The 24,188-nt window shown below is 51.7% G+C and overlaps 1 protein-coding gene across 6 annotated transcripts in view; it reads right to left on the bottom strand.

The window, feature by feature from the left end:
• Positions 1–982: 982 nt before the first annotated feature.
• Positions 983–24,188, bottom strand: part of NLGN3 (neuroligin 3) — a 65,016-nt gene continuing 41,810 nt past the window's right edge. For 2 of the 6 annotated variants that reach the window (XM_081897232.1, XM_081897233.1), the window contains 5 exons: positions 23,927–23,989; positions 19,856–20,005; positions 16,904–17,089; positions 5,384–6,173; positions 983–4,016 (listed from right to left, as the gene is read on the bottom strand). In XM_081897232.1, the coding sequence (XP_081753358.1) occupies positions 3,170–4,016; positions 5,384–6,173; positions 16,904–17,089; positions 19,856–20,005; positions 23,927–23,989 (2,036 nt within the window). In that variant the 3' untranslated portion in view covers positions 983–3,169. The remainder of the gene's footprint in view (positions 4,017–5,383; positions 6,174–16,903; positions 17,090–19,855; positions 20,006–23,926; positions 23,990–24,188) is intronic. The other 4 variants (XM_081897235.1, XM_081897236.1, XM_081897234.1 and 1 more) reach the window with 3 other exon arrangements.

Raw genomic sequence — 24,188 nt, forward strand, 5'->3', positions numbered from 1 at the left:
AGGGAGGGAGGGAGGGAGGGATGCAATGCTTCTGCCCCCCTGCTCCTGGACAGGCCCGGATACATGCAGAATCACCACGTTTGCTCTCAGGGATGTTTTGGTGTAGATGGATCTCTTGCAAGAAAACACAACAGCAGTGGGGCAGCACTGCTTTACTAAAGGGCAGTAGCTGTGGGGCAGGCAGAAAGTCAACAGGTGAAGCTTTGCCCTAGGCTTGAAGGGGTAAAAAATGGGTGGAAGGAGCAATAATGTGGGGTTACCCCTGGAGTACGTGGAAACGTTTGGGTCAGGGCCTTGAAAACTGAAATGTCTCTTTCTCCCATCCATGCAACAAAGTGGAGCGCCTCTCACTTCTCTGTGTGCTTCTAGGCAAGGAGCAATCTCTGGTCATTTTTGTGCTTGATGGGATATTGGGTCTCTGTGTGTGTGTGTGATGGGGTGGTTGCTAGGCAACCACAGGGCACAAGGTATCCTCATTATTCATGTACATTTATATATTTAAAAAAACTTTTTAAAAGGTGCTTCCTATTTCTGGGCTTTGTTGTCATCCTCTTGCTGGGCAGTGGTGGTCCTCCTCAATTAGGCTGTTTTTAGAGCATATTGCTCAGTGGCACAGCATCTGTGTGCAGGAAGACCCAGGGGTTCAATTCCCAATGAAAGCTCCAAGCATAGATGCCCTCTAGGTGGAACCCTGAACAGCCTCTGCAAGGCAGGGCAGGCGATGCTCGCTAGGTGGACCAATTCAGCCTCAGGTGGCTTTCTCTGTTCTCCGTTAAGTCAAAGTGGTCTTCTGACCCCCTGACAAAGATGCGGGGCAATTCTGGGGAGCAGGAGTTGTTCTCTGGGGGCCCAGATGGACCCTGCTGCACTGCTCCCCCACCCTCTAACTACAACAAAGAGCATGGGGAGCCACGGTCCCCCTCCCCCACTGCTGTGCCAACCCCCACACCCGCCCCAAGAAGCAGACAGGACAGCAGACAGCTAAAAATGCCCCTTCCGCTTTATTTGGATTTCTTTTCCTCTGCGCAGGTGATTGACAGGGCCGCGTAAATACATTCTCAGCCAGAACCGCTCGCCTGCAACCCACCTTCCGCTGCTGGCTCTGTAAGGTACCCTCTGAAGCGGGACAGGGGGGCAGGTCAGGTCTAGAGCCCTCTTAAATGCCCTCTGCACCCTGCCCCCCGAAGTTGAGTTTGCAGCTTCCAAGGGGGGGGGGGCGGGCAAACAAGCGGCACCAAACCATCCCGGCTCAGTCCCCATGTGGGTGACGCCTGCAGCCTCCCCAGCCTCGGTGTCCATCTGACCCTTGGGCGGTGCTCCTGCCTCTCCCTTAATCCTGCGCAGCCCCCGCCCCACCCCATTGCCACAAGCTGGGCCCAGCTCCTGCTGCCCAACGGCAGGGCTGTGCCACCTCCACCACAGGACCCCCATTCCCCCCCAGACCTCCAAGACCCCACCCCACCAAGCCCTGGTCCTACCATATTTGGGCTGGCTGCACCCCAGTCCCCCGGATCGGCCGGCGGCTGAGTTTCTGCCAGCTCTGCCAGAAGCACCCCCCACCCACCAAATGCAGCCCTCTGTGCCTTCCCCCATGACCTTGAGCACCTGGGTTTTGCAGTGGGCGAGGAAAGCCAATTGTGCGTGAACGCAGCACCCCTGCCATCTCCTTGGGCACACTGCATTTACACTGCGCTGCCCTGCAGCTGTACACCCTCCCCCCTGCCCAACCCTCCCAGTTGCTCCTCTCTGTGCCCAGCCTTCCCTTGGCCTCCTCCTTCTCCTGCCCCACCTAATGCCACTGAGGTCCATTGGCCTGATCCAACCCAAGAAGGCAAGGCGCTGGGGAGGCCAGGATAGGTGTGTCCGGCTGGCATGGAGCAGGGAGCGGTTGAGGGGGATGGGATGGTGGGCTTGGCCAAGCTCCAAAAGGGGTTTGAAAACTACGGGAGGTTTGGCACAGCGGGTGGGGAGGGGAACGGAGCAGGCTGGCCAATGCAATGGGGGGGGGGGCAGCAGCATGGAGGAGAGGCAGGAGGCGGAAGGAACTAGGTCATCCCTTGGGTGCCTCCAGGCCACAGGTTGGTTGGTTGTCACATACAGGAATGAATGGCTGCGGAAGGGCATATCAAAAGTACAAAAGGACCTGGTGGCCTGCTGGGGGCCACTGCTGCCCAAAGGGAAGTCTGGCTGGTTTCTCGGTTTGGCACAGGACAATGCTGGCAGGGCCACGGGGGTGGGCAGAGGGGGGCTACAGCACAGATGGGGTTGGCGGGTGCATGTCTGTGTTTCCCAGTGTATGGGGAGGGGTCTCTCTCTCTCTCTCTCTCTCTCTCTCTTTCTGTGTGTGTGTGTGTGTTTGTGGTGTGTGTGTGTGTGTGTGTGTGTGTGTGTGTCTAATTGGCTTTTTTTATATCAAGAACACTTAAGTTTAAAATCTTTACAAAGGACAAAACACGGCGTCTTCCGTTAGTGTTTTAAAGAACTAAAGATCTGCTTAAAAAAAGTCTCTTGGAAAGAAACAGACGGACAGGAAAAAAGTTTTCTCCACGACACGAAGGAGAGGCGTGAGGGTTGCGGGGGACGGGGCGGGGGGGGAAAGGAGAGCCACCTGGACAGCATCTGTTTGGGCCCAGACCAAGCGCAGGCTACATATCCAGGACACAGCACTGGGGCTTTGGGCACCGGATTGCACCTGCCCAGGGCTCCCTGGCATGCGGTCCCAAGCCGCTGTCTCGGCATGGCAACTCAGCCCACGAGAGTTGTTTTCCCATGGCACTGACTGGTAAATCTCTAGTGGTAAGGAGGGAATGGCAGGCAGGAGCCACCCCGAGGCCCACAGTTGGGATTCCCCAGGCAGTGCCCTGTGGCTCTGGGGAGGTGCCGGGAGGGGCCTCCAGCAGGCTCAGAGGGCTCCCCGATCCCCTCCTGCACAGTGTCTGGACTCGGGAGCAGGGAGCGAGGCGGCTCTGGTCGCAGTTTTTGGCCCCCTTCTGCTCGGCCAAGACCCTTGCCGGGCCTCCAGGAGAGTCAAAGCACTTGATACAAATGAAATCCCCAAAGGGCGAGTAGTCCAGGGACGCTTGCCACACCTTGCCGCCACTCCCCCCTCCCCCCGGCAGTGCCAGGTCCGGTGAGGGCGCACGGGGAGTGCACGGGTGCTTGGGGCAGGCTATACCCGGGTGGTGGAGTGTGAGTGCGGGAGCCCAGTACTGCTGAAGCTGGCGGCGAAGGTGTTGTAGGGGTGCAGGGTCTGCAGCCCCACCAGGGAGTTGGGGATCATCGTGATGGTGTTGGGCGTCATGAGCGGGATGTCGTCCGGCGAGCGACGAAGGGTGAGCGTGTAGTCGGGCAAGGCGGCAAGGCGCAGGGCGTCGTGGGGGGCCTCGCAGTCGCCATGGTGCGCCTGGTTTGCCTGCAGCGATGGCATCTCCTCCTCTGGGGTGTGACCGATGTCGTTGGCGGCGCTGGCGGCCCGCTGCGGGCTGGGCTGACGGTGTGTGTCCTGCCGGCGCTTGTCCTTGCGGTAGTAGAGGGCGGCGAAGGCCAGGACGTTGAGGAAGAGCAGCGAGGCACCCACGGCGATGGTGACGCTCAGCTCGGTGGAGTAGTCCCGGGGGTTCTCCACCAGCAGGGTCCCCGCCCCATCCTGCTCCGGGTTCCACTTCTCCTGTGAGCCCTCGCTGGTGTAGGCGGTGGAGATGGCTGGGCGCTTGGTGCTCCAGGCCTTGCCATTGGGCCGGCGGGTGATGTGGGAGTTCTGGGTAGTGTCGGGCGGCGGCACCTTGGTGGTGGTGGAGGTGTAGTGGAACATATCATGCAGGTTGTACAGGTGTGGCACCAGGTGCTTCCAGAAGGCAACCTTGGTGGCGCGGTAGTGATCTCGCACGCGCGGCTTGAGGCCGATGTGCAGGTAGAGCTGGTCGCGGGGGTTGTACTTGGACCACGCCACCTCCTCAAAGCGGTTGGCCTTGGTGTGGATGAACTTGGTGTCCTGAGGCACCGGTTTGTTGGGGTCCCTGGAAGTGTGAGAGAAAGAGGGAACACAAAGTCAGCAACGTGACGTTGGACAACATTATTATTATTATTAGATTAAATTTATCTACCGCCCTTCATAAATGGATCCCAGGGTGGTTCACAGAATAAAATACAAGCTAAAACACAAGTAAATAATTAAACCAAAACAATAACACACACACCCTCCCACAGATACATTTAAAAAGACTGCCATATTTTTATTTATTTATCACATTTATATGCCACTTTTTCCTCCTTGGAACCTCAAGGCAGTGTACATGGCGCTCCTTCTCCTCCGCTCCTCATCCTCACAACAACCCTGTGAAGTAGGTTAAGGTAAAAGATGCCCAAGGTGGTACCCAGTGAGCTTCACGGCTGAGTGGAGATTCAAACCCTGCCCTCCCAGATCCTAGTCCAACACTACGCCAGCTGGGCCCTCGAGGGAGAAAGAACCACTATGCCAGCTTCAGAGGCCTTAGAAAGACAAGTGGCCTATCCGGGGTAGTTAACATCAAAGCAGAAGCAACAAGGTATTAAAACATAGGCGGTTGATTTAAATGGCAGGCCCTGAAATTCTGGTTCTGTAAATCTGAGCTTAGTCTAGAGCAGGGATGGGGAAACTTTTTCAGGCCATGTTCCTGTCTAGGCAAGCTTCTGAGGAAAACATGCCACTCATGGGTGGGCCAGAGGTGAAGTGGGTGAAGCAACATGTGTAGTTCTAACCTCTGTCCAGTAAGCTGTGCATTCACTTCCCCACCCTCCATCTAAACATGCTTGAGATGTTACCAGAGTTCAAGGACACGTTCCAGCCAATCAGAAGCACTAGGGATGAGAGGGAGGGTCATAGCGGGGTGTGGCCTGGAGAGAGAGAGCCAGGGGCCAGGTGGAGAGCCCCGAAGAGCCTCATCTGGGACCAAGATTCCCCACCCCTGGTCTGGCAGATGGAGACGAGGCTTTTTTTGAGGAACCACCTTTTGCTTAGTCTGATGGTTGATCCTTTTTATTCTGTACTGCCCACTCCAGTGGGAAGTGGCCCCTTTTGACTTCAAACCCTTTTAACTGAAGGAGGTAGGGATCAGACCTAGGACCCTCATGCCTACACAGCCTAATGAGCTGCAGCCTTTGTCTCAACCTCCTGCTCCATCACCAAAATCAACCAACCTGTTTAATGCACAACTTTGCACAGGGAGGCAGCATGGCAGGAGGTGTCTACAGCTTGCAAGTAACACAGCCCCTGCAACCATTACATATCCCTGTCCTGCACCCCCCTCACCTCTTTTTTTGATTGAGGTTCTTCCACCAGGGAGATGACTGGTATCCCCCACCCACTTGGCCCCTGGGTTGGGAAGGGGTGGTGGTGGAAACCTACCCGGTCTTGGCAAAGTTTGTCCAGTAGGTCATGACCACAGCACTCAGCATGACATCGTTCTTGGAGAAGTTGCAGGGGAAGAGGTCAGTGGGCCCAATCATGGGGATCCCGAAGACGTAAGGCACCTCGTCCCCGTGGGCGGCGTCGGACCAGGGCGGCTTCATGAGGCTCTGACAGTGGTGGTAGAAGGCGTAAAAGTACGTGGGGGAGCCATAGCGGGCATGCAGGTCAGCGGTCACCACTGAGGGCTCCACCCACTGATGGTCAGTGAACAGGGCCACCAGCGTCTTGCGACGTGTCTCGGGGTTGTCCCGGTCAGCCCAGTCCGTGTACATGAACTTGATGGTCTCACGGAGCGTGTCCTTTCCCTCAGGGTAGCCGTACAGGTTGTCCACAAAGTTGGAGACGGAGTAGTCGAAGTCGCTGCCCGAGACACCGTCCTCTGGGTCCACCACGCCCTCCACGAACTTGAGCCCCTCGCCTTGGTTGACGCCCAGCATGATGTCGTAGTTGAGGAACTCGCCCTGTTCCATCAGGATCTCCGGGTCGTCAGGGATGACGTCCCCATCAATGACGGGCCCGAAGGCCACGTGGTAGCGTGCCGGCTGGATGTCCTGCTCCACCAGCTCCTTGGCGCTCTTCTGCCGCAGGCAGTCCACCATGTCCACCGTGTCCAGCACGTTGCAGCCAACCTTGTCAGCCAGCAGGCTGGTGTACTTCACTGGCTGGTAGTTGACAGCCCAACTGGAGAGGGCAGAGCCGCTCTGGATGATGGCTCTCTGGAAGAGGCCTGCAGGTGGGAGACACAGAGGTGAGCAGAAAAGGCTTGAGCATCAACATCAACCTTCTCTCTCTCTCTCCTGCCTAGGCTGAGGAACCCCTTAGGATGCCACCCTGCCACAAGTGCTGAAACGGCAGAACTGACTGCTGAATTAAGAGGATGTCATGACAAGAGTGTTTACGGAGGAACAGAAACCCCTGAGGGATCACCTACCAAAATATCAGCAATCTATGAAGTTGTGGGCGGGATTTGGCATACGAGCAGCAGATGAATGAAAGATTGAATGGTAGCGGGGTTTAGATAATGAAAATACATGTGTTATGAAACAGCTTATAAAAAGGAGTATAAACCAAACGTCAGGAAAGGAAGGGTGGTGGGAAGTCAAGAAGGAACTTGCATGTTTTTTAAAAAATGTATATGGTGACAAATGCTTTGAAATATTGCTGGAGACTTAATAAAAATGATATATGTACACATACAAACGCACAAACTATACGCCACCCTGTTTTCCTGCCCACAAACAATGTGGCAGCCATCAGCCTCTGCGGGAAGCTAGCTCTAAAGGGAGAGAACAGTTGATGCTGCCCTGCGGACCTTTGGCCTCTCCTGAACTATTTCTGGGAAACACAAGAAGCCACAAGACACACCCAACAGCCCCTCTTTCTGTTGCTGGGCTCCAGAAATGGGAAGAAACGGTGCCACTTTCTTCTTAGATGCTGGCCTGGCTGCAGAGTGTGGGGTGCCCTGGGGCATTAGCTGAAGCCCCCCCCTCCAGTGTTCACTAACCCATCACCAGCAGCCTCTGGTGGGATGGTCAGGCAGGGCCAAGTGTGGCTCCGTCCTGCCCCGCCCGCCACAATAAGCAGTAAGGGAAGGAGGGGGTGTTGGCAGCGGCCTCCCTCCTGCAGGCAGGGCTCTTGGAGGCTGCAGGCTGGCGGCTTGGGGGTTAAAGCCCCACACCACTTAACCCTGTGCATCCCACCGGGAGCAGCCCTCGCTTCCTGCCCAGCTGGGCCCCGCTCCGTGCCAATGCCCAGTGGCACAAAGAAGCCTTTTTGCTGGAGGGAACACAAGCGGCAGGGGCGGTGGTGGGGGTGGGGGGGCGGCGACGGCAACGCAGAGCCTAGGAAGCAGGCCCACAAAGGGCCTGGGGCTGGCAGAGGAATGCTGGGCTGGGCGCCAAGGCCCCTTCCATGCAGCTTGTCCTCTGAATACAAAAAGGCCCCAGGAAACGGCAGCCTCCGCAGCTGAGACAGGGGGAAGGGGCCAGAGGGCAGCGTTCCCTCTGCGGCGGCAGAAGCACTCAGCGCTTGGCCTGGGCTCCCCAAAAGAGCAATGCCACACAGGGAACCGAGGCCAGGCCTCGTCTCTCTGGATGGAGGAGGGAGAAGCCCCCTGGCTCCCGACCTGGGGAGGGGGGCAGATGTCTATTTATAATCACACACTCTCTTGCTGCAAAATATCCTCTCAACCAGCTGCATACCTCGTCAGCGTTAATTGCCTCTTGCCTACATTTTCTGTCGGTATTTTAACAACCGTTGCAAGGGCGCTGCGTCACCAAAGCCTTCCAGGACATCCGCCGAGTGGAGGAGGTCTTGAATCAGCCACTCAAGCGCAGCTGGGCATGCTTGGAAGGCATCCTGGCTCTTGCAAGGCTGGGGCAGCTAAAGAGACCAAGCTACGAGCTGGGGGAAATCCCTGGTTTGAATCTTGCCCCAGCCATGAGAACATAATGAGGGCCTGGCTGCTAGTTTGGGCCAAAGTCCAGCACCCTGACTGGGGCCAGCGGCCAGCTGGGGGTCTCGATTGGAAGCCCATATACCAGGCCTGAGCACAACAGGCAGCACTCTCCCCACCTGCAATTCCCAGGTATTCAGAGGCTCAGTGCCTCTGACCAAGGGCAAAGAACACAGCCAGATCCTCTGGGATTTGTCTAATCCTCTCTCAAAGTTGTCCAATTGAGTGGCCATCGCTGCATTGCAAGAGAGCAAAACTACATGCTGAACTATATGCTGTGAAGAGTTTTTCCTTTTGTCTCTTCTGAACATTCCAACATTCAGGTTCATGAGCGGCCTCAAGTTCTACGGTCACTGAGAGGGAGGAAAATACTTCTCATCCTCTCCCCCCCCCCTTTCACACTAGGTGTAATTGTACACACCTCTGCCATGTCTCCTGTCACTCGTTTTTCTTCTTCTAAACTTATTCACACACCCTCTGTCTTTTTTCTTCTGTAAGCCTCTAGCCACTGTTACACAGTGATAACGATGCTCCTCTACCTTACAGAGGTGTTGTAAGGCAGAGTTTTCCAGACTGTGTTGTGACACGTTAGCATGTCAGCTGCAGTGTGCAGGTGTGTTGCACGAACGCTTCCTGCACTGCTGCCGGGGCTGGAAAGGGGTTTGTTTAACTTCCAGTTTGCTAGTGAAACTGAATTACTGAATGATGATGCATGTCTAAAAAGTGTGTCACCAGCATGAATAGTTTAGAAAGATCTGTTGTAAGGATTACGAAGGGGCCCTTCTCTCAGTCCCACCACCCTTACAGGCATGCTTGGGGGACACACACACGGGACAGGGCTTCCTTGGTGGTGGCTGCTGCCCGACGACTTCAGAACTCCCTCCTGAGAGACACTAGACTGGCTCCCTCACTGTGGTCCTTCTGCAAGCAGGTGAATACTTCCTCGTTCCAAGAGGCTTTTGGGAACTGACTGCTTTTAAGAAAAGGGCTGGTGCCATGCTGTTTTTATAGTAATTGCTGGAACACACACACATACACACAATTTAAACTCTATCAATGTTTAATTTGTTTTTCAATTATTTTTTTTTTCTGTGTTTTAGCAGTTCTTATTTTTATCAGTAAACTGCCAGGGAAAAAGGCAGGGAACCCACAGGGACCTCCCTGCAGCATCACAACTGGGTCAGTGGGCATTTAAAACCAGTCCAAAACTAGCTTCCTCCCACAGCCCTCATCTGCGGATGCTGCCATCTGGGCTGTGAGTCCTGGAAGGCCTGCTGCCTGCCTTGCAGGCCTTTTTTCACCTGGACTGGGAGGCTGGGACCCGGTCTGACTCCAGCTGCAAAAGCTGAGGCTCCTGAAAATACACTTGGGCTGAGTCATTGTTTAGGGAGTGTTTTTTTTTTTTTTGAGGGAGGTGTTATTGCTATTATTTGTATCTTTATTTTAGATCTTGATGCACATGTGAAAATTCTTTAGTTTGGTTATGCATTTTTTAAATGTTTTATTTATTGCTTTTGTTATGTCGCAGCTATGTATTTTCTTTCATGCTGCAAGTCGCCTTGAACATGGTTTGAACTGTGCAAAAATATACAAATAAAACTACATATGCATGCATGTATGCCATGAGAAGAGGACCCTGGGTCCATTCCTTCTGCTGATCATATCAGCAAAGTCATAGCTACTGTTTGAGGGCTTATTTTTTTAAGAAAAGCAGCAAGTTGAAACTTTGGAAGCCCATTAACAACAGAAGCAAACACACATACACTTTCCTATCAATGGGGGGGGGCACCCTAGATGGGCACGTATTCTGACCTATGAACGGATATTCCAGTGCCTTTTCGGGAGGAGGGTGGAGTAGCGGGCAGCAGCACTAGGGGAGGGTAGTTGTTTTTAAAACCCTCCCCTCCCACCCCACAGGCCCAATATAAAAATCCACTCTTCCTCCCCTACCAGGAGCTATTATGGGAAACACAATATAAGTATCTGCATCCCCCCCCAAAAGAACTGCAGGTTTGGCGAAGGGGGGGGGGTTAAACCCGGCCGACAATGGCCGTGGAAGGAGAGGGACCCCCTTCTCACAGGGCTCTATCCTCAGTTGACACATCTCTCTTCCTCAGATACAAACACACAGGCTAGCTCTCTCCCCGTATATGTGTGCACACACACGTGGTTGGGTTTTTTGTTGTTGTTTTTTTTTTGTGTGTGTGTCTGTTTTTAACCAAAGAAAAAGTCACTGGGAGCTCTCATCGCGTCACTGTCTAGTTCTGGCCCCCTGGCACTTAACACGTCTCCCTTTCTCTGTGCTCCCAAACCAACGCCGTTTGTTCACTGTGACTCATCTTGGGCCTTCGCCTTGTTGGATGCAGTCCTGACAGCTTTGTGCTTTCCTTCTCCTTAGTCACATGTACTGCCTCCCGTTTCCTGTAAGTTCTGCTTTTATAAAATCTCCAGGCTGCTAGGAAATCTCCTTCTGCAGCCACATCAATCTGCTGGGGAATCGTTCCAGGTTGTCCTTTGCATCGGCACGCCACAAGGGTGTGCCTCTCCCCTATTGCCCTTCTGAAGAACTACCAGCCCCCAGCTCCCTCCTTTCCCCTCTTCTGTGCCCAGGACCAGATTTGCCGGTGTGCTGAAGCTCGTGCTATTGAACTTCACATCCTTCACTTGCCAAGCATCAACCCCACCCCCAACACACATCCTGCCACCACTGCAGGAAAATACAGAACGATGTGATTTTTATTGACATGTGAAATGTAGGTGATCACATTTCAACCTCTGCTGTATACACATTGGCTGGAACCGGAGGGAGCATTGTGCCTCCTGAATTCAGGTTTGGAAGGTGCTGACAGCCTACTAATTAAAGAGAGGAACCCATAGCCTGCAACCAAGTAGCCACTAATACTGAGCTCCCAGGACAGAGATGAAGGAACTGGGAGCCCTCCACATGTTCCTGGGCAACATCATGTTTCCTGACCATGGAAATTGGTGTTGAGTGACATTTGGAGGGTCCCAGTTTCCACACACCTACCCTTGAGACACACCAAGGGTACAAACCAACCAACCAACCAACCAACCAACCAACCAACCAACCAACCACCTCCTTGCCAATTGGTTAGATGAGCAGGTGTGACCATGAAACCTTATCTCAAAAGCTTTCTTTGAATATTTACTGCATTTCTATCATTAGCATTGCATGTATGTACCACCCTTCGTCCAAAGATCACAGAGCATTTACAAAATAAAAACACAAAACATTCATAAATAATAATCTTTTAAAAACACACAGAAAAAAAATCATGTTTAAAAGGCCATAGATTGTCTATCAGCCAAAGGCCTGGTTGAAGAGAAATGATTCCACTATGTTCAGCTGTGGACCGTGGTTGTGACACCTGTGATGAAGCCAGTGAGCAATACGAACAGATGAAGCAAAAGCAAGCAAACAAACAAACCCCACAAGCTTTCCCATATCCTCAGCATACAAGGATGCTAAAAGAAAACAACAGCCAGCTGCCCCAATGGAAAGTTTGCACAAGTGGGACACTGACTGTCTCCAGCAAAGGGGCTGTCTCCCGCCAGCCAACTTGCCCCCTTTCTCAGGAAGGGCAAAGGTTTGTGTCAATTCTGCTGCAGAACAGATGCATCAAAAGGTCCTTGAGAAAAGGGCCAAGCCTGTAGCTATTTCTGAAAGAGGGTGGTGGTGAGAATAGTTTTGTGGGGCTCATTAAACTGCATCGACATCTTCTCCCCCCATTCTCTTGGCTGGCCCTGAAAGGATCACTTCAAGGATCCCAGGGCAAGGAAGTGTTCGCTATGCAGTAGTTTGGTCACCTCTATGCGCTCACTAAATTAAAGGTGGGGAAGCTCAGGGCCCTGGGAATTAGGCAGTCCTCCAGGTCCCTAGAACTCTCCCCAGGACACATTCCTCACTGCCCCTGCTTTGCACCTTCCTCCTTGGATGCTTTTGCCTGGCTGGAATGTGTCCCTGGACTCTTGCTTGCCTGCATGGAGGACAGAGAGGGACGGGCGTGCATGCACATGCAAGCTACCCAATTGCACAAAGGTAAACCTGGCATTCATTGCTCTGCGCACTTTTGCCTCCAGCCCCGCTCGCCACTGGCATGTGGCCCTTGGAAAGCAGCACAGAAAGGGATGTGGTCCTCTGACTGAGCATTATTCCCCATCCCCGTAGCATGTGCAACAAAAGCAGCCATGTGCTAAAACTGTCCCTTGTATCTGCCCACATTGTGCTCACCACTAAGCTGCATGTCGGCCCATTTTTTGCTTCCTATATACACTTTTCCAGCATGGTTTCATTGGGTTCCAGTGGCCACAGGGGCATCCTTTGCCTTCCCAGCTCGACAGATAACAGATATTGCCTTTCAGTGAGGTAATATCCAAAAGGAAACATTCTCCCCGGTACATGCACTGGTAGGGGAAGGCACCCCACACCTGCTGCCATGCCATTAGAAAATGGTCTGCTAGCTCCCTCCTGCCTGGTCCTGGTCCCCTCCCCTGGCTGACTCAAAGAGGCCTGTTTATTCCTGCCAGCCTCCTTTGCTAGCACAGGATGATACCGCCTCTAGCTTGAGTGACAAGTTTTGCAGAAGCTGCACGACAGCAGCAGGGGGAGTGGCAGAGACCCTTCCTGCGTCTGCTGTTTTATGAGCCTCGGTAAAGTGCGAAGAGGTTCCATCACAGATGTACAAAAGCCTGTTTGGAATCAGTTCCCTGCAGGCAGAAGTGAGGAAGGCCAGGATGATGAGAGGTGTATTGCTGGCTCTTGACAGAACCATCAGCGGGCCAGAGAGAGATTGGCAGCAGCCTCTCTCCAACTTCTTTGGGGCTGCTTAAGGAAGATCTGTGGGGAAGTAAGACACCAGACTACGCATGCTAAGCACATGGCTCCTCCCAAACAATCATGGGCACTGTAGTTTGTTTGCAAAGGGTGCTGGAAACTGTAGTAAGATATTGGTAAGGTACAGTGCCCAGGATTCTTTGGGTGAAGCCATGCGCTTAAAATGTGTGATGGGGTTGTTGACCGAAAGGAGGGCCAAGTTCAGGAAGCATGCGCCAGCCATTCCTGAAGAGGCTTTCACTTGGCCTGAGGGGGACTCATATTGCTCTGTGCTTTATACCATGTATTTGTTTCTGTATTTTAAAGCTGAAAACTGCCTTGACGGAAAGGAGGCATATAAATGAATGAATGCTCTAGGCCTCTGCTCTGCAGGCTGGAATTTGACCAGAGTTTAATGCTTTAGAGCGACAGAGGGAAAGAGAGAGAACACAATCCTGGATGGGCTCAGCATGTGCAACATGAGCAATAGGCTCCCAGCATTTATCAGCACAGTGCAGACATGCCCTCCCCTGTAATCAGCGACATTCTGGGTGACCTTTTAATAATAATAATAATAATAATAATAATAATAATAATAATAATAATACAACAACAACAACCACCCTTTATCCAGAGATCCCAGGGTGGTGTACAACATCAAAAACATAATTTACACAGCATAATAATAATGACCAAAGATCTGGGTAAAGAGGAAAGTTTTCACCTGGCACCTAAAGTCCTGCAATGATGGTGCCAGGTGAGCCTCCCTGGGGAGAGCATTCCACAGATGGGGAGCCACTGCAGAAAAGGCCCACTATTGTGTTGTCACCCTCTGAACCTCTTAGGGAGGGGAGGACACAAAGAAGAGCCTCAGATGACGAGTGCAGGGTCTGGAACGATTCGTGAGGCGAGAGTTAATACGAACTACCTGCCGTTGCCCCACTCCCATCTTGCTAATTCAGTTTCCATTTACATATTCCATTAACACACACACACACACCTCTGAAGATCCATGCAGTGAAAGGCAAAGAATCATGGATCATGAAAGACTCATTAATGCTTCTCCTTATTTACATAACTGCTGCTAAAACATAAATATAATAAGGTCATATGAAACTGCCTTTATATCAAGGTCACCTGCATTGGCCCGGTCCTGTCATCTCTGACAATGGTTCTCAGAGGTCAACTTGGACAAAGGTGTTTCCTAGCCCTGTTGCCCAAGAACATTTTAACTGGGGTAGACTGATTCTGAGATTTTAGGCACACAAATGATAAGCTTTCCACTAAGCTATGAGCCTTTTCCATAAGTCAGCCTCTTCCATAGTGCAAGCTCACAGACAGAAATGACTGACAGCCTCCATCCTGCTCTATCTCTTTTAGCAGCAGCCAGTTTGGGTTTTCATTCTGGAAAATAGCACAAGGCACAAGCACAATTCATTCCACACATGCATCCAGAGACTCATGCACACATAGGTCACATTCCAGAAGACCAACAACAACCCTGCAATTTCAAATTCCTAGCAGAATTTCTGATTCTGCATTGCAGCGGTTTCCTAGCCCCAAACAAGTCAATGGAAAGATGAAATTAACTACACCAGAGTCAAGCAGCTTCTGGTCTAGTTAACTGCAGCCCAATTAAAATAGCTCTTAAATTGTGAGACAGTGCTGAGAAGGAAAGTGGCATGGCATTACTTTCTTCAATCTGTAAAAACAGATCATATGATTGTTTGGTCAGTTAATACATGGACCCAATACCCTTCTAAAAATGTTATGCAAAGCACTGATGTATCTGCTATGTGATGTCTTTGGTGATGTCACAGGCACTGCCCAATAGGGTCTGCTGACAACTGTTCACATTCAAACAACAGCAGTACCAATAGCGCCCCCGGGCTTGTACTGGGGCCTGTGATGTTCTTGATGTTGGCACCCATCTGTCTTAAGACAGAATGTTCTTGATGACCCAGCCTTGAATCAGCTCTGCCAGTTTCCACGGTCAGTTTACTAACCTCATTCTGCCCAACCTTTGCTTCACTTGTAAGATACTCTCACTGCAACCTGCCAGCCACGATTTAGAGTAAGTGAGAGCGTGAAGCCTTTGACCTAATTAAAACTCTTGAGTATTGCATTAGTCAGCCCCACAGGTTTTGTAAAATACAAATAAAAATAAAAGATTAAGCAGGTATTTTGTTCACAGCTTCCTTAGTTATGCATGGCAAGCTTCCAGACCTGTTTTACAAGGTCACTTGGAATGGATGGGCTGCTCTGGTTCTTTGCCGAAGCTGAGCAGAAACATCTCACAACAGACCTGACCTGCTGCAGCTGTTCTTTTTAGACTTGAAAAATGCCTCTACAGCACTTTTAACCCCTATCGGCCTTGGCTATTTCATGGGCTATCAAGCTGTTTCCCATCACTGCTGCTGATTTCCCCTTTAGGCCCATTATACAGCCACCATTTCTTTTAGCGTGGCTCCCTCTGGGGCTCACGAGTTTTGCATGCCTCTGTTCAACTCCTCATGCCTTCTATGAATCTGACCCTAGGAAGGTCCTCAGACCATCTTCAGTCCACCCAGCTCCTTTTTTCTTCTTCTCAAACGAACAGTTCCTTCTGCCACATTTGAACTCTACCGCCAAACCATTCCACACCAGCAAGAGCTATGTGTTTTCATTTCTTTGCAAGTGTGCAAAGCACAGCACAGGGCACCAAACTCAGCACCCTGAGAATCATCCTCATTACAGAGGTTTTCTACAAGAAATATCAAATGTAGAATGCTAACCCTCTTTCCAAACCATTCCAAACAGGAGTTTTTAACTTGGTTAAATATATTACAAACGTGCAGAAGAACCAGGTGCCTGTAGGAAACCCGCCAGCAGGACCCTGATATTTCTAGCAACTGGTATTCGGAAGCGTTGCTGCCTCTGACAGTGGAGGCAGAGCAGAGCCATAATGGCTAGTGGCCACTGATGGCCTTATCTTCCATGACTTTGTCTCATCATCTTTGAAAGCCATCCAAGTTGGTAGCCATCCCTGCTTCCTTTGGGAGCAAGTCCTGCAGTTGAACTATGCACTGCACAAAGAAATACCTCTGCCTCTCACATATATATGTGGATTTGCAACATTTCAGATAGATTGCTTGTTAATTTCATTTACCTGTTTCCTGTAAAGCAGAGGAGCAGCATAGGCACTTCCTGATCCCTCAGTGCCGACACTTTCAGAAGCCTTTGTTACCATGCGCCACTCCTTCTTTCCTGAATCTACTTTGCATTTTACTTAGATCTCCAAGATCTGGACCAAGGTACAAGAACCACACACTTGAAGGGCATGGTGCCTCTCAGCACTTGCTGGGTTAAAAACGGGGTTTTGTTCTGAACACCAGGACTGAGTAAAGGCCACTGTATTAACAATAATAACAATAACAATAATTTATTATTATTATTATTATTATTATTATTATTATTATTATTATTATTATTATACCCCACCCATCTGGCTGGGTTTCCCCCGCCACTCTGAGCGGCTTTCAACAGAACATTACAAATTTCCACAAAAAAATATTTTCCTATTTACCCCAAGGTCTCTTTGACAGTCTCATTTTGAGTGGAGGGCACTAATTTTGTGATTGATATTGTTAAAACAATCAGGAGTCCGAAATCCTTGCAAATTGCCCAAACCTCTACAAGTAGAGCCTGATCTGCCGACGCCTATGGTATATCTTTGCAGTCAAGATTATGTGAGCATTAATTCAGAATTACTTTAACAAGAAGAACAAAGAGGCATACACATACCGGCTAAGCACCCTGGAACCTGCCACTCCCAGAGGAGCTAATGCATCAATGGGAGGTGCACATGAATCCTGGGAACTGCAGCTTACCCCTCACAGAGCTACGGTTCCCAGCACCTTCGACAAACTACAATTCCCAGGATTCCTTGGGTTTGGGTGAAAGTCATGTGCCTTAAATGTATATGGTGTGTTTGTGCACAGCCATACATAAGGATAAGGAGGGTGAAAAGCACGGCTTCTCATGTCAGCACTGCTGGAGAGGCAGAGAAGTCCAGTAATTTCAGGATGGAGATAGGGAAAAATCTGCGCTCTTTCCATACCCTTCTCCGACACACTCCACCTACTTGGCAAACGCAGAACTGGGTGCTGGAATGACGCCGGTCTCTTACCCTCGGAGTGGTGCGACAGCGTGAGCAGGCTGACGCAGGAGGCACCAATGCCCGAACCGAAGACAGTGATGCGCAAGGGGTCGCCGCCAAAGAAGGCGATGTTTTCGCTGATCCAACGCAGAGCCTGGATCTGGTCCAGCAACCCATAGTTGCCCTTGGCAGCCTGGTCCCCGGTGCTCAGGAATCCTGCAGGCAAGATGATAGCAGTAAAATGGGCAGCACTGGCCCCAAGGCAATTCTCGCCTGCCCTTGCCCCCCATGCTACGCACTACAAAGGGCAAAGGCCACTGCCATGGGTCCCAGTTTCTCAGCTGCGACTGACCCCTTCCCTCCATCCCCTCTCAATATTGCGGAGATCGCCACACCGTGCATTTGAAGCGCACCTCCTCACCCTGGCCCAAAGAATCTTGGGGACTTGTCATTTACCCCCACAGAACTGCCATTCTCAGCATGCGTAACAAACTGTGGAGTTACTGGGATTCCTTTGGGTGGTGGTGGAGTTAATGTGCTTTAAATGTATGGTGCATACACAGCCAAGAAGAACAAATGGGTGCAGTCTGCTCTGCATGCGGCTGTGGCTCTTTTGGTGTCTGCCTGTGGCGTACAGCCATTTTGGAGGGCTTGCCTCAGGAACGAGCCACCGTATTTTGGGAGAAGTGATGGTCGTGTTTGTGTGGGTGTTGGGTCAAAACAAGTCAGCCCCTGTGCGAGGGGGCAGCTAGGACCTTGTCGGGGGTCAAGACTTGTCCTCTATTCCCTCACAGCTGACCCAGGCTCCCTCTGCCATCTTGGGCCTGCTGAGGGAATCTAAGGCCTCCAGGCCTTAACTAGGTCAGAGCCTTTACCTACTTTAGCACACTGAACAAAGCAGTTAGCCTTTTGGGGGAATATTTATCTGGTTCCTTTTGGATGCTTTTTTCCCTTTTTTTGGAACAATTGATATATTTTACAGACATACTTTCCTGCAAGCTGCTTTTGGGCAACGTTTAAAAAAGCAGCTTTCGGACACTAGTGAGTCAAGTGGGATGTTTTACTTTTTTGTTTTACACACACACACACACACACCCTGATGAATCTTAATGAGCTAGGTGCGGTTTGTTCTTCTCCCCTGATTTTATGGTGGATATTTCCTTTGGTTTCTGGCCCAGGCCTTCCCTCCCCATGTAGTTATGAATGCTGTGTGATTCTTGTTTTTATTTATTTATTGTATATGATATATATCTTAAGAGCAAATGTCTCTAACAAACATTAATTTGCTAGGATGCAAAATGCACAATTTGACCCTAGTGCTCCTGCTTAGAAGGGTTGCCAACTTACTAAAATCTTCTTTTAAAGTAGCAAATGTATCTTATTTCCAGACAGTGCCCCAGATTACCACACAGGAACCCACAAAATCAGAGATGCAGTTGCCATGAACAGTGGCCAAGGTCCCTCTGTCTTCCGGTGCAGAAGAAACAGGTCCTCGGGTAGGGACTTGTTAGGGAGGGTGGCTTGTTTGCTTTTTTGTAGGGCAGACTGAGCTCCAGGGTACAGTGAGCAATACTCCCTTAGGGAAAAGGGAAGGCCCATATTCAGAATGCAAAGGAACGTGGAAGCCTCCTCAGGTCCCCCAAAAGGTCTAGCAATGTTGCCCCTTTAGCAATTAGCCATTGCCAGTCCATTTCCAGAGGAGGCTTGGCTGCACCCCAGCGATGGGGACAGAGAATACTCCCTCTGGTGCAGCTCATTAGTGGCGCTTGCCAGGCTCCGCAGGAGGGAGGAGGTGAGTAAACACGTTTATTCAATATTTAACCGCAGATCAATATTTGCTCTGTGCTGTGTCAGGATGTGTAAATGAGAAAGAATTCCCAAGCAAGGGACCTAAAGCCCTTCTGCACAGCCGACTGGCCACTGCCACAGCTTCTAGCTTGGAGAGAAATGGAGGGTCTGTGCTGGAGACACGTTGCCCGTGGAGAAATGCCCCCACGCCAGCTAGACAGCAGGTATGGGGCAGGGGACCTTCCGCCACCACACCTTCTCAACATGCCTTTGGCACGTAGGTGGAGCAGTTAGGCAGGGGTGGAAGAAGGCAAGAGGGTCCCCTGCCAAGGAAACATCATTGGGGCAATGTCTGCGCCCCTCAAACACCTGGTCAGACATGCCCTTCCCACCCTTCACAGATATGTACACTGCCAGGAGGTGATGGTGTATTTATTAGTATCGAGGTTGCAAAATGCTCTGGCTGCTAGAAAATTAAGGGCGAGGCATTAGAAACAAACCAACCTAGAAGGGCGGGTGGGATGTTCTTTTGCTCCATCATGCACTAATTTATATGATGTCCCTTTTGTTCTGGAGAGGAAGTCTTATTTTAACCCCCCCCCTTCTTTTCCTTATGCATATCATCTGATGGAATGTTCCTGGTGCAATGTGTTAAAATTGACCATATTTCTGGGTATCGGACTGCAATAGAGCTAAGGCTCTAAGCGATAAAAGGTTCAGTTCAATTCGCCAGGCCAGGTCCTGGGGTGGTGGGGGTCAGCATGAAGCATAGCATTTGGGGGGAAGGGGTGGCTACTGAGAAGAAGGCGGGTTTGAACAGTCTTGCTTGTATCCAGGCACCAGCTCCATGCAGAGCAGAACAGGTCACACTCCCTTCCTCATCCTTGCAAAGTTTGCTCCCAACATGGAAAGGAGCCTACGAGGATGTGATGGAGATAGGCAAGGACAACTTGCTGAATGGCTGTGGTTGTGGCCATCCACCAATGTGGCTCTCACGGTGTCAAGAGAAGCCAGCATGCCTTTGGCCCAGCAGGAAAGTTGGGTCACCCAGATTCTGACCCACTCTGGTCTTGAAGGCACAGGTCGAAGCATCTCTGCCCATCTAGATGCTCATGACCTACTGCAATACCTCTTTCCCCCCTGCCCCCCACAGCACCTCTGCCCCCCTGTGAAGCGGGCCCATTGGATCCATACCCAGCACTCCCACACGGTAGTTGAGGGTGATGACGATGACATTGCCGTAGCTGGCCAGCACGCTGCCGTCAATCATGTTGCCTGTGCCTTCCATGTATGAGCCGCCATGGATGTACACCATCACCGGCTTGGCCCCACTGTCTCGGATGTCTGCAAGGGGGAGAAGCTAGAGACAGGAGTCCGACAGAACCACCTCCTCACCTCCAGCCTCATTGAGCCAATGGGGGGCAGCTCTTGGCACAGGGGTGTGGGGAAAGACGCCCAGCCCGCCCACCTGCATCCAGAGAGACCCCGGGCTGATGCTCAGCCCAATGACTTTTCCAGCAAGGCAGCCAGCATGAGGAAACCCTGAGGACTTGGCAGGATGCACAGCTCGGTTGAGTCTCAAATTGCTGCACTTCCAAAGCCAGACCCAGGATGGAAAAGGGCCAGGGGCGGCCGGCGCAGGACCAGCGTTCCACCTTGTGAATAAACCATTGTGGTTTGCATTGCCTCCCCTGGGAGGGGGCATGGGGAGCCAGGAAGGGAAATGGGCAACCCGCTCCCTCCCCCCAGATTTGTGTGATAAGAGGGTGATTTGAAAAGTGGGATGATTGGGGCCAATAAGGTCTCAGGGCCAGAGGGAGAGGACAGAAAGCAAACACCGCCTCTTCGCTCTGTCAGGGAACCAGCCCTTTCCACAGATGCTGCCAGAAAAGGCTTGCACCAGAGTGATCCCACCTTGCTCAGCCACCATATTCCCCTCTCTCTCTCTCTCTCTCTCTCTCTCTCTCTCTCTCTCTCTCTCTGTGGGGTGGGGTGGGGTGGGGGGGTGTTGCTCTTTAAAGACAACACATCCATCACAAGCAAGCTTTGTACTGGGAAGAGGCTTGGGAACGCCTCCTCCCAAAGAGCCCACCCATTCTGCTCTCATGGCCCCATTGCATCCACAACAGCTGTGCCTGACCCAGCTTCACGGAACTGGACTCTACACCTGCCAAGGTGACCCACGGGCACCAGACCCCTCACTCCAACATGCACAGATCAAAGCGTCCTAACAGGGAGGCCTACATTGCGCAGGGCACACCAGGCATGGACAGAAGGGGGGAGGGGAGCTTTCTTTGAAATCCAATTGAGAGGCGATGCAATTGACTGAAGGAAGCCCTGTTCTCAGTAGCCACCTGTCCCCCCAAATAACAGCTCAGCGAGGACCCTTGTGGTTCTATCCAGGTGCTTATTGCTGACGTTCTCAGCACAGCCACGAGGCAGCAGCCTCGGCAGAGGAGGGGAGAGCAGCACAGGGACTCAGAAAGAAGTGCACTGCCTAATTTAGTCTTTGTGTGGTAGAGGCCCCTGCATACGACTTTAGCCCAAACGGACTGGGCGGGTGGGGTGGGGGGGTCTTGCAGCCAAAGCAGGTCAAGTCCAGAAGCAGAAAGGCAGCAAACAAGACAAAAAGGACAAAGCGTCGGCATTGCTCCTGAAGGGTCCCGACCTCCGGAAGCTTCCAACACTCCATCCAGAGACTCATCATCAAATTCTGCCCCCAAAACCCAAACCGTGGCCTGAAGGTTGAGGTTGAGGGCTAGCCCTGGAGCAGCATCCTTGAGAATCCGCTAGAAAGATGGTGAGAATGCAGGAAACAGCCTTATCCTGAACCAGGCCACTGGTCCACCTTGACTGGCAGCAGCTCTCAGGTTTCAGGCAAGGGTTTCTCCCAGACCCACCACGAGATGGTAAGGATTGAACCCTGGACCTTCTCCAGGCAAAGAGGACGCTGTGCCACCAAGCATGGACCTCCAGCAGGAATTCACAACGAGCTCAAATGGAAGCTGCTGGCCTTCTGAGCTCTGAAACAAGTTCAGGTTATGGAGTCCTCCATTGCAGAAGAGAGGGAAGGGGAAGAAAGAAGAGTGTTGGCTCCTGGAATAGCTCTCCAAGTCCAGTCCCTGTTTGCTTTTCACAGAGGCTGCCCACTATCATGGGTGGCGAAGTTGCTCCATGGGGTTGGTGAAATGCCTTATCACAGTGGTGTTTCATTAAGTACTCAGAATTTTGACCCCCTGCTGGGAAAAAAGGCAAGTCTGATAATCAGCTTCCAACATGGGTACAGCTGGGTGGAGGTCGAGTTCATCAGTCTGAAGTGAAGCCATAGGTCCTTGACAACAGTGGGCATGATCTCAATGCCCACCCGCCCGCCCACCCACTTGCCTCCAATATATCATTGCAGCACTTCCGAAACTTTCCATGATGCAGAATGCTGTTCATGCCTGGTTTCCATTCTGCTGGTCTCTGGGGGTTACAGACACAGTCTTACGGTGGCTTCACAGCCTCCAGCTGATGCCTCAGTGCCCTGATCAGGGTGGTGGAAACAGTTGGGAAGTTACCACCTAGAAGGAAACACATAATGCTCCCCAAAGCATTATGAACCCATACGGGGGAAAAGCCAGGAGAGGTGTCTGGAAAATGGTTGAACGTCTCTTGACATTTTCAGCGTACCCAAAGAGTGAACCAATACAATGGGGCTTACAGTGTCCCCCCAGCATGGTAGCTGTTTTGTAAAATTTGGTGTCCATCAAGGAAGACAAGTTTATCCCTTGATTGATTATGATTCAGGAGTGGTGAGTGGTAGGCATGAGTTACCATGTGCTCTTTCAAAGGACTACACCACAAGGTATGCAATGGTATCCAACTTGAGCCTTTCAGATGCTGTGGACTTAAATTCCCACCAGTCCCAACCAGCAGAGCCAATGACCAGGCATAACACCTGGAGGGCACCACCCTGGCTACAGTCTCCCAGACTGGCAACCAATGTCAGATGGCTACTGGCGACTGTTGGTTCCAAGTTTAGTAGCTTGGGCTGTTGAAAGGTGGCTGCACACACACGCAATTAATTCATGAGTGAGTTCTTCATTGCAATGAATCTGCCAGTGCCCCAAAGAGGCACACATCTTGCAATTCAGGAGGGGGGCCTGGGATGGCCTGCTGCAGTCTCTGGCTTCTCCATCATCCACTGCATCTACCTGCCCTAAATACAGCCACTGCCTAAGGACAGCTTCATTCTCCACACCTGGGTGCTGGTGTGAGCATTCCATCTGCTGCAGAGTGATTTGACCTGGACCTTCTGCACATGAAGGTCTGTCCCCATTCCCCCCCCCCCCCAGATTCTGCATCTCCTGATCGCTTTGTCTGCCCTCTCGGCAACGGGATGGCTGCGTCCTCAGGATGCCTGCCTGGGTGCAAAAAAGAACAAGTCTCTTTTCAGCAATTTTTTTTGCAACAGTCAGGTGACAATGTCCTCCTGCTCCTGGCAGATGCAAAGCCCCTTCTGACCAACATGAGAGAGGCTGTTTGTGCCAGAGGGGCTCAATCTTGTTCCCCACCCCTCTGGGTATAGTTGCTTTGGGAAAAGATGCTGGCAGGCACAGCTGAGTGGAAGGCTACTCTCCCTCCTGGGGGTGGGGGGCAGGTGTCAAGTGTGAGAGAGAGAAACAGAGAGAAAGAGCTGTGAGAGACACGCATTGCTGGTTGCAGGGTGCACAGAGGTTCTTCAGACCTGAGCCTTCTCCTGCGACCACAATACATGCTCCCTGCAACAAGCCAGCAGGCAGCAGGCCTTTGGGAGACCAGACCTGCTGAGCAGGAAATCCAAAGGGGACACCTTTTTGTCCAAACAGGAGATTGGTGACAGCTGGTGTGTAACATTTATCCCAGCTCACCATGCTACCCACATCGCCAAGTGAGACAAGGTGGGGTTGGGGATGGGGGCAGTGAGCAGGCTCCCATAAGCAACCACACACCCAGATCTGGGTGCCCCTTCCATCTCCCTCCTTCACTGCCCCCTGCCTGCCCACCCTGCCCACCTCCCTGGAAGAGGAGGCCGAGGCTCAGAGAGCATCACCACCATGCCCCTCCCATGCAGCTGCTCAGCACAAGGAGACAGAAAGACACACACACAAAAAGAAAAAACCAGCGGGGACTTCCTGGGATGGCAGCAAATGAGGAGCGCGCATGAAAAGGAAAGCGTGAGAGAGAAAGAGAGAAAGAGAGCAGGTTCATGCAGCCACAGCCACCTGGCGCGCACACAAATACCTTCGTCTTCATCCCCGTCATTATCCGCTAAGTCCTCGCCCTGTTTCTTAGCACTGGAGCCGCCTGGGGGGGACCAAACATGAAGGAGACAGAACAAAAAAAGGGGGAGGGAGAAAATGAAGAGGAGGGTGGGGGGAAGGGAAGAAAAACAAAAAAGGAAGAAAAAGAGAAACAAAAGAAAAAAGAAACAAAAAGAGAATTCAAAAATAGCATGATTGCAGAGAAGGTGGCACGTTACCTGGGTAGCGCTTGGGCTCCACAC

The sequence above is a fragment of the Podarcis melisellensis genome, assembly GCF_964234715.1.
Source record: "Podarcis melisellensis genome assembly, chromosome: Z".
NCBI lineage: Eukaryota > Metazoa > Chordata > Lepidosauria > Squamata > Lacertidae > Podarcis > Podarcis melisellensis.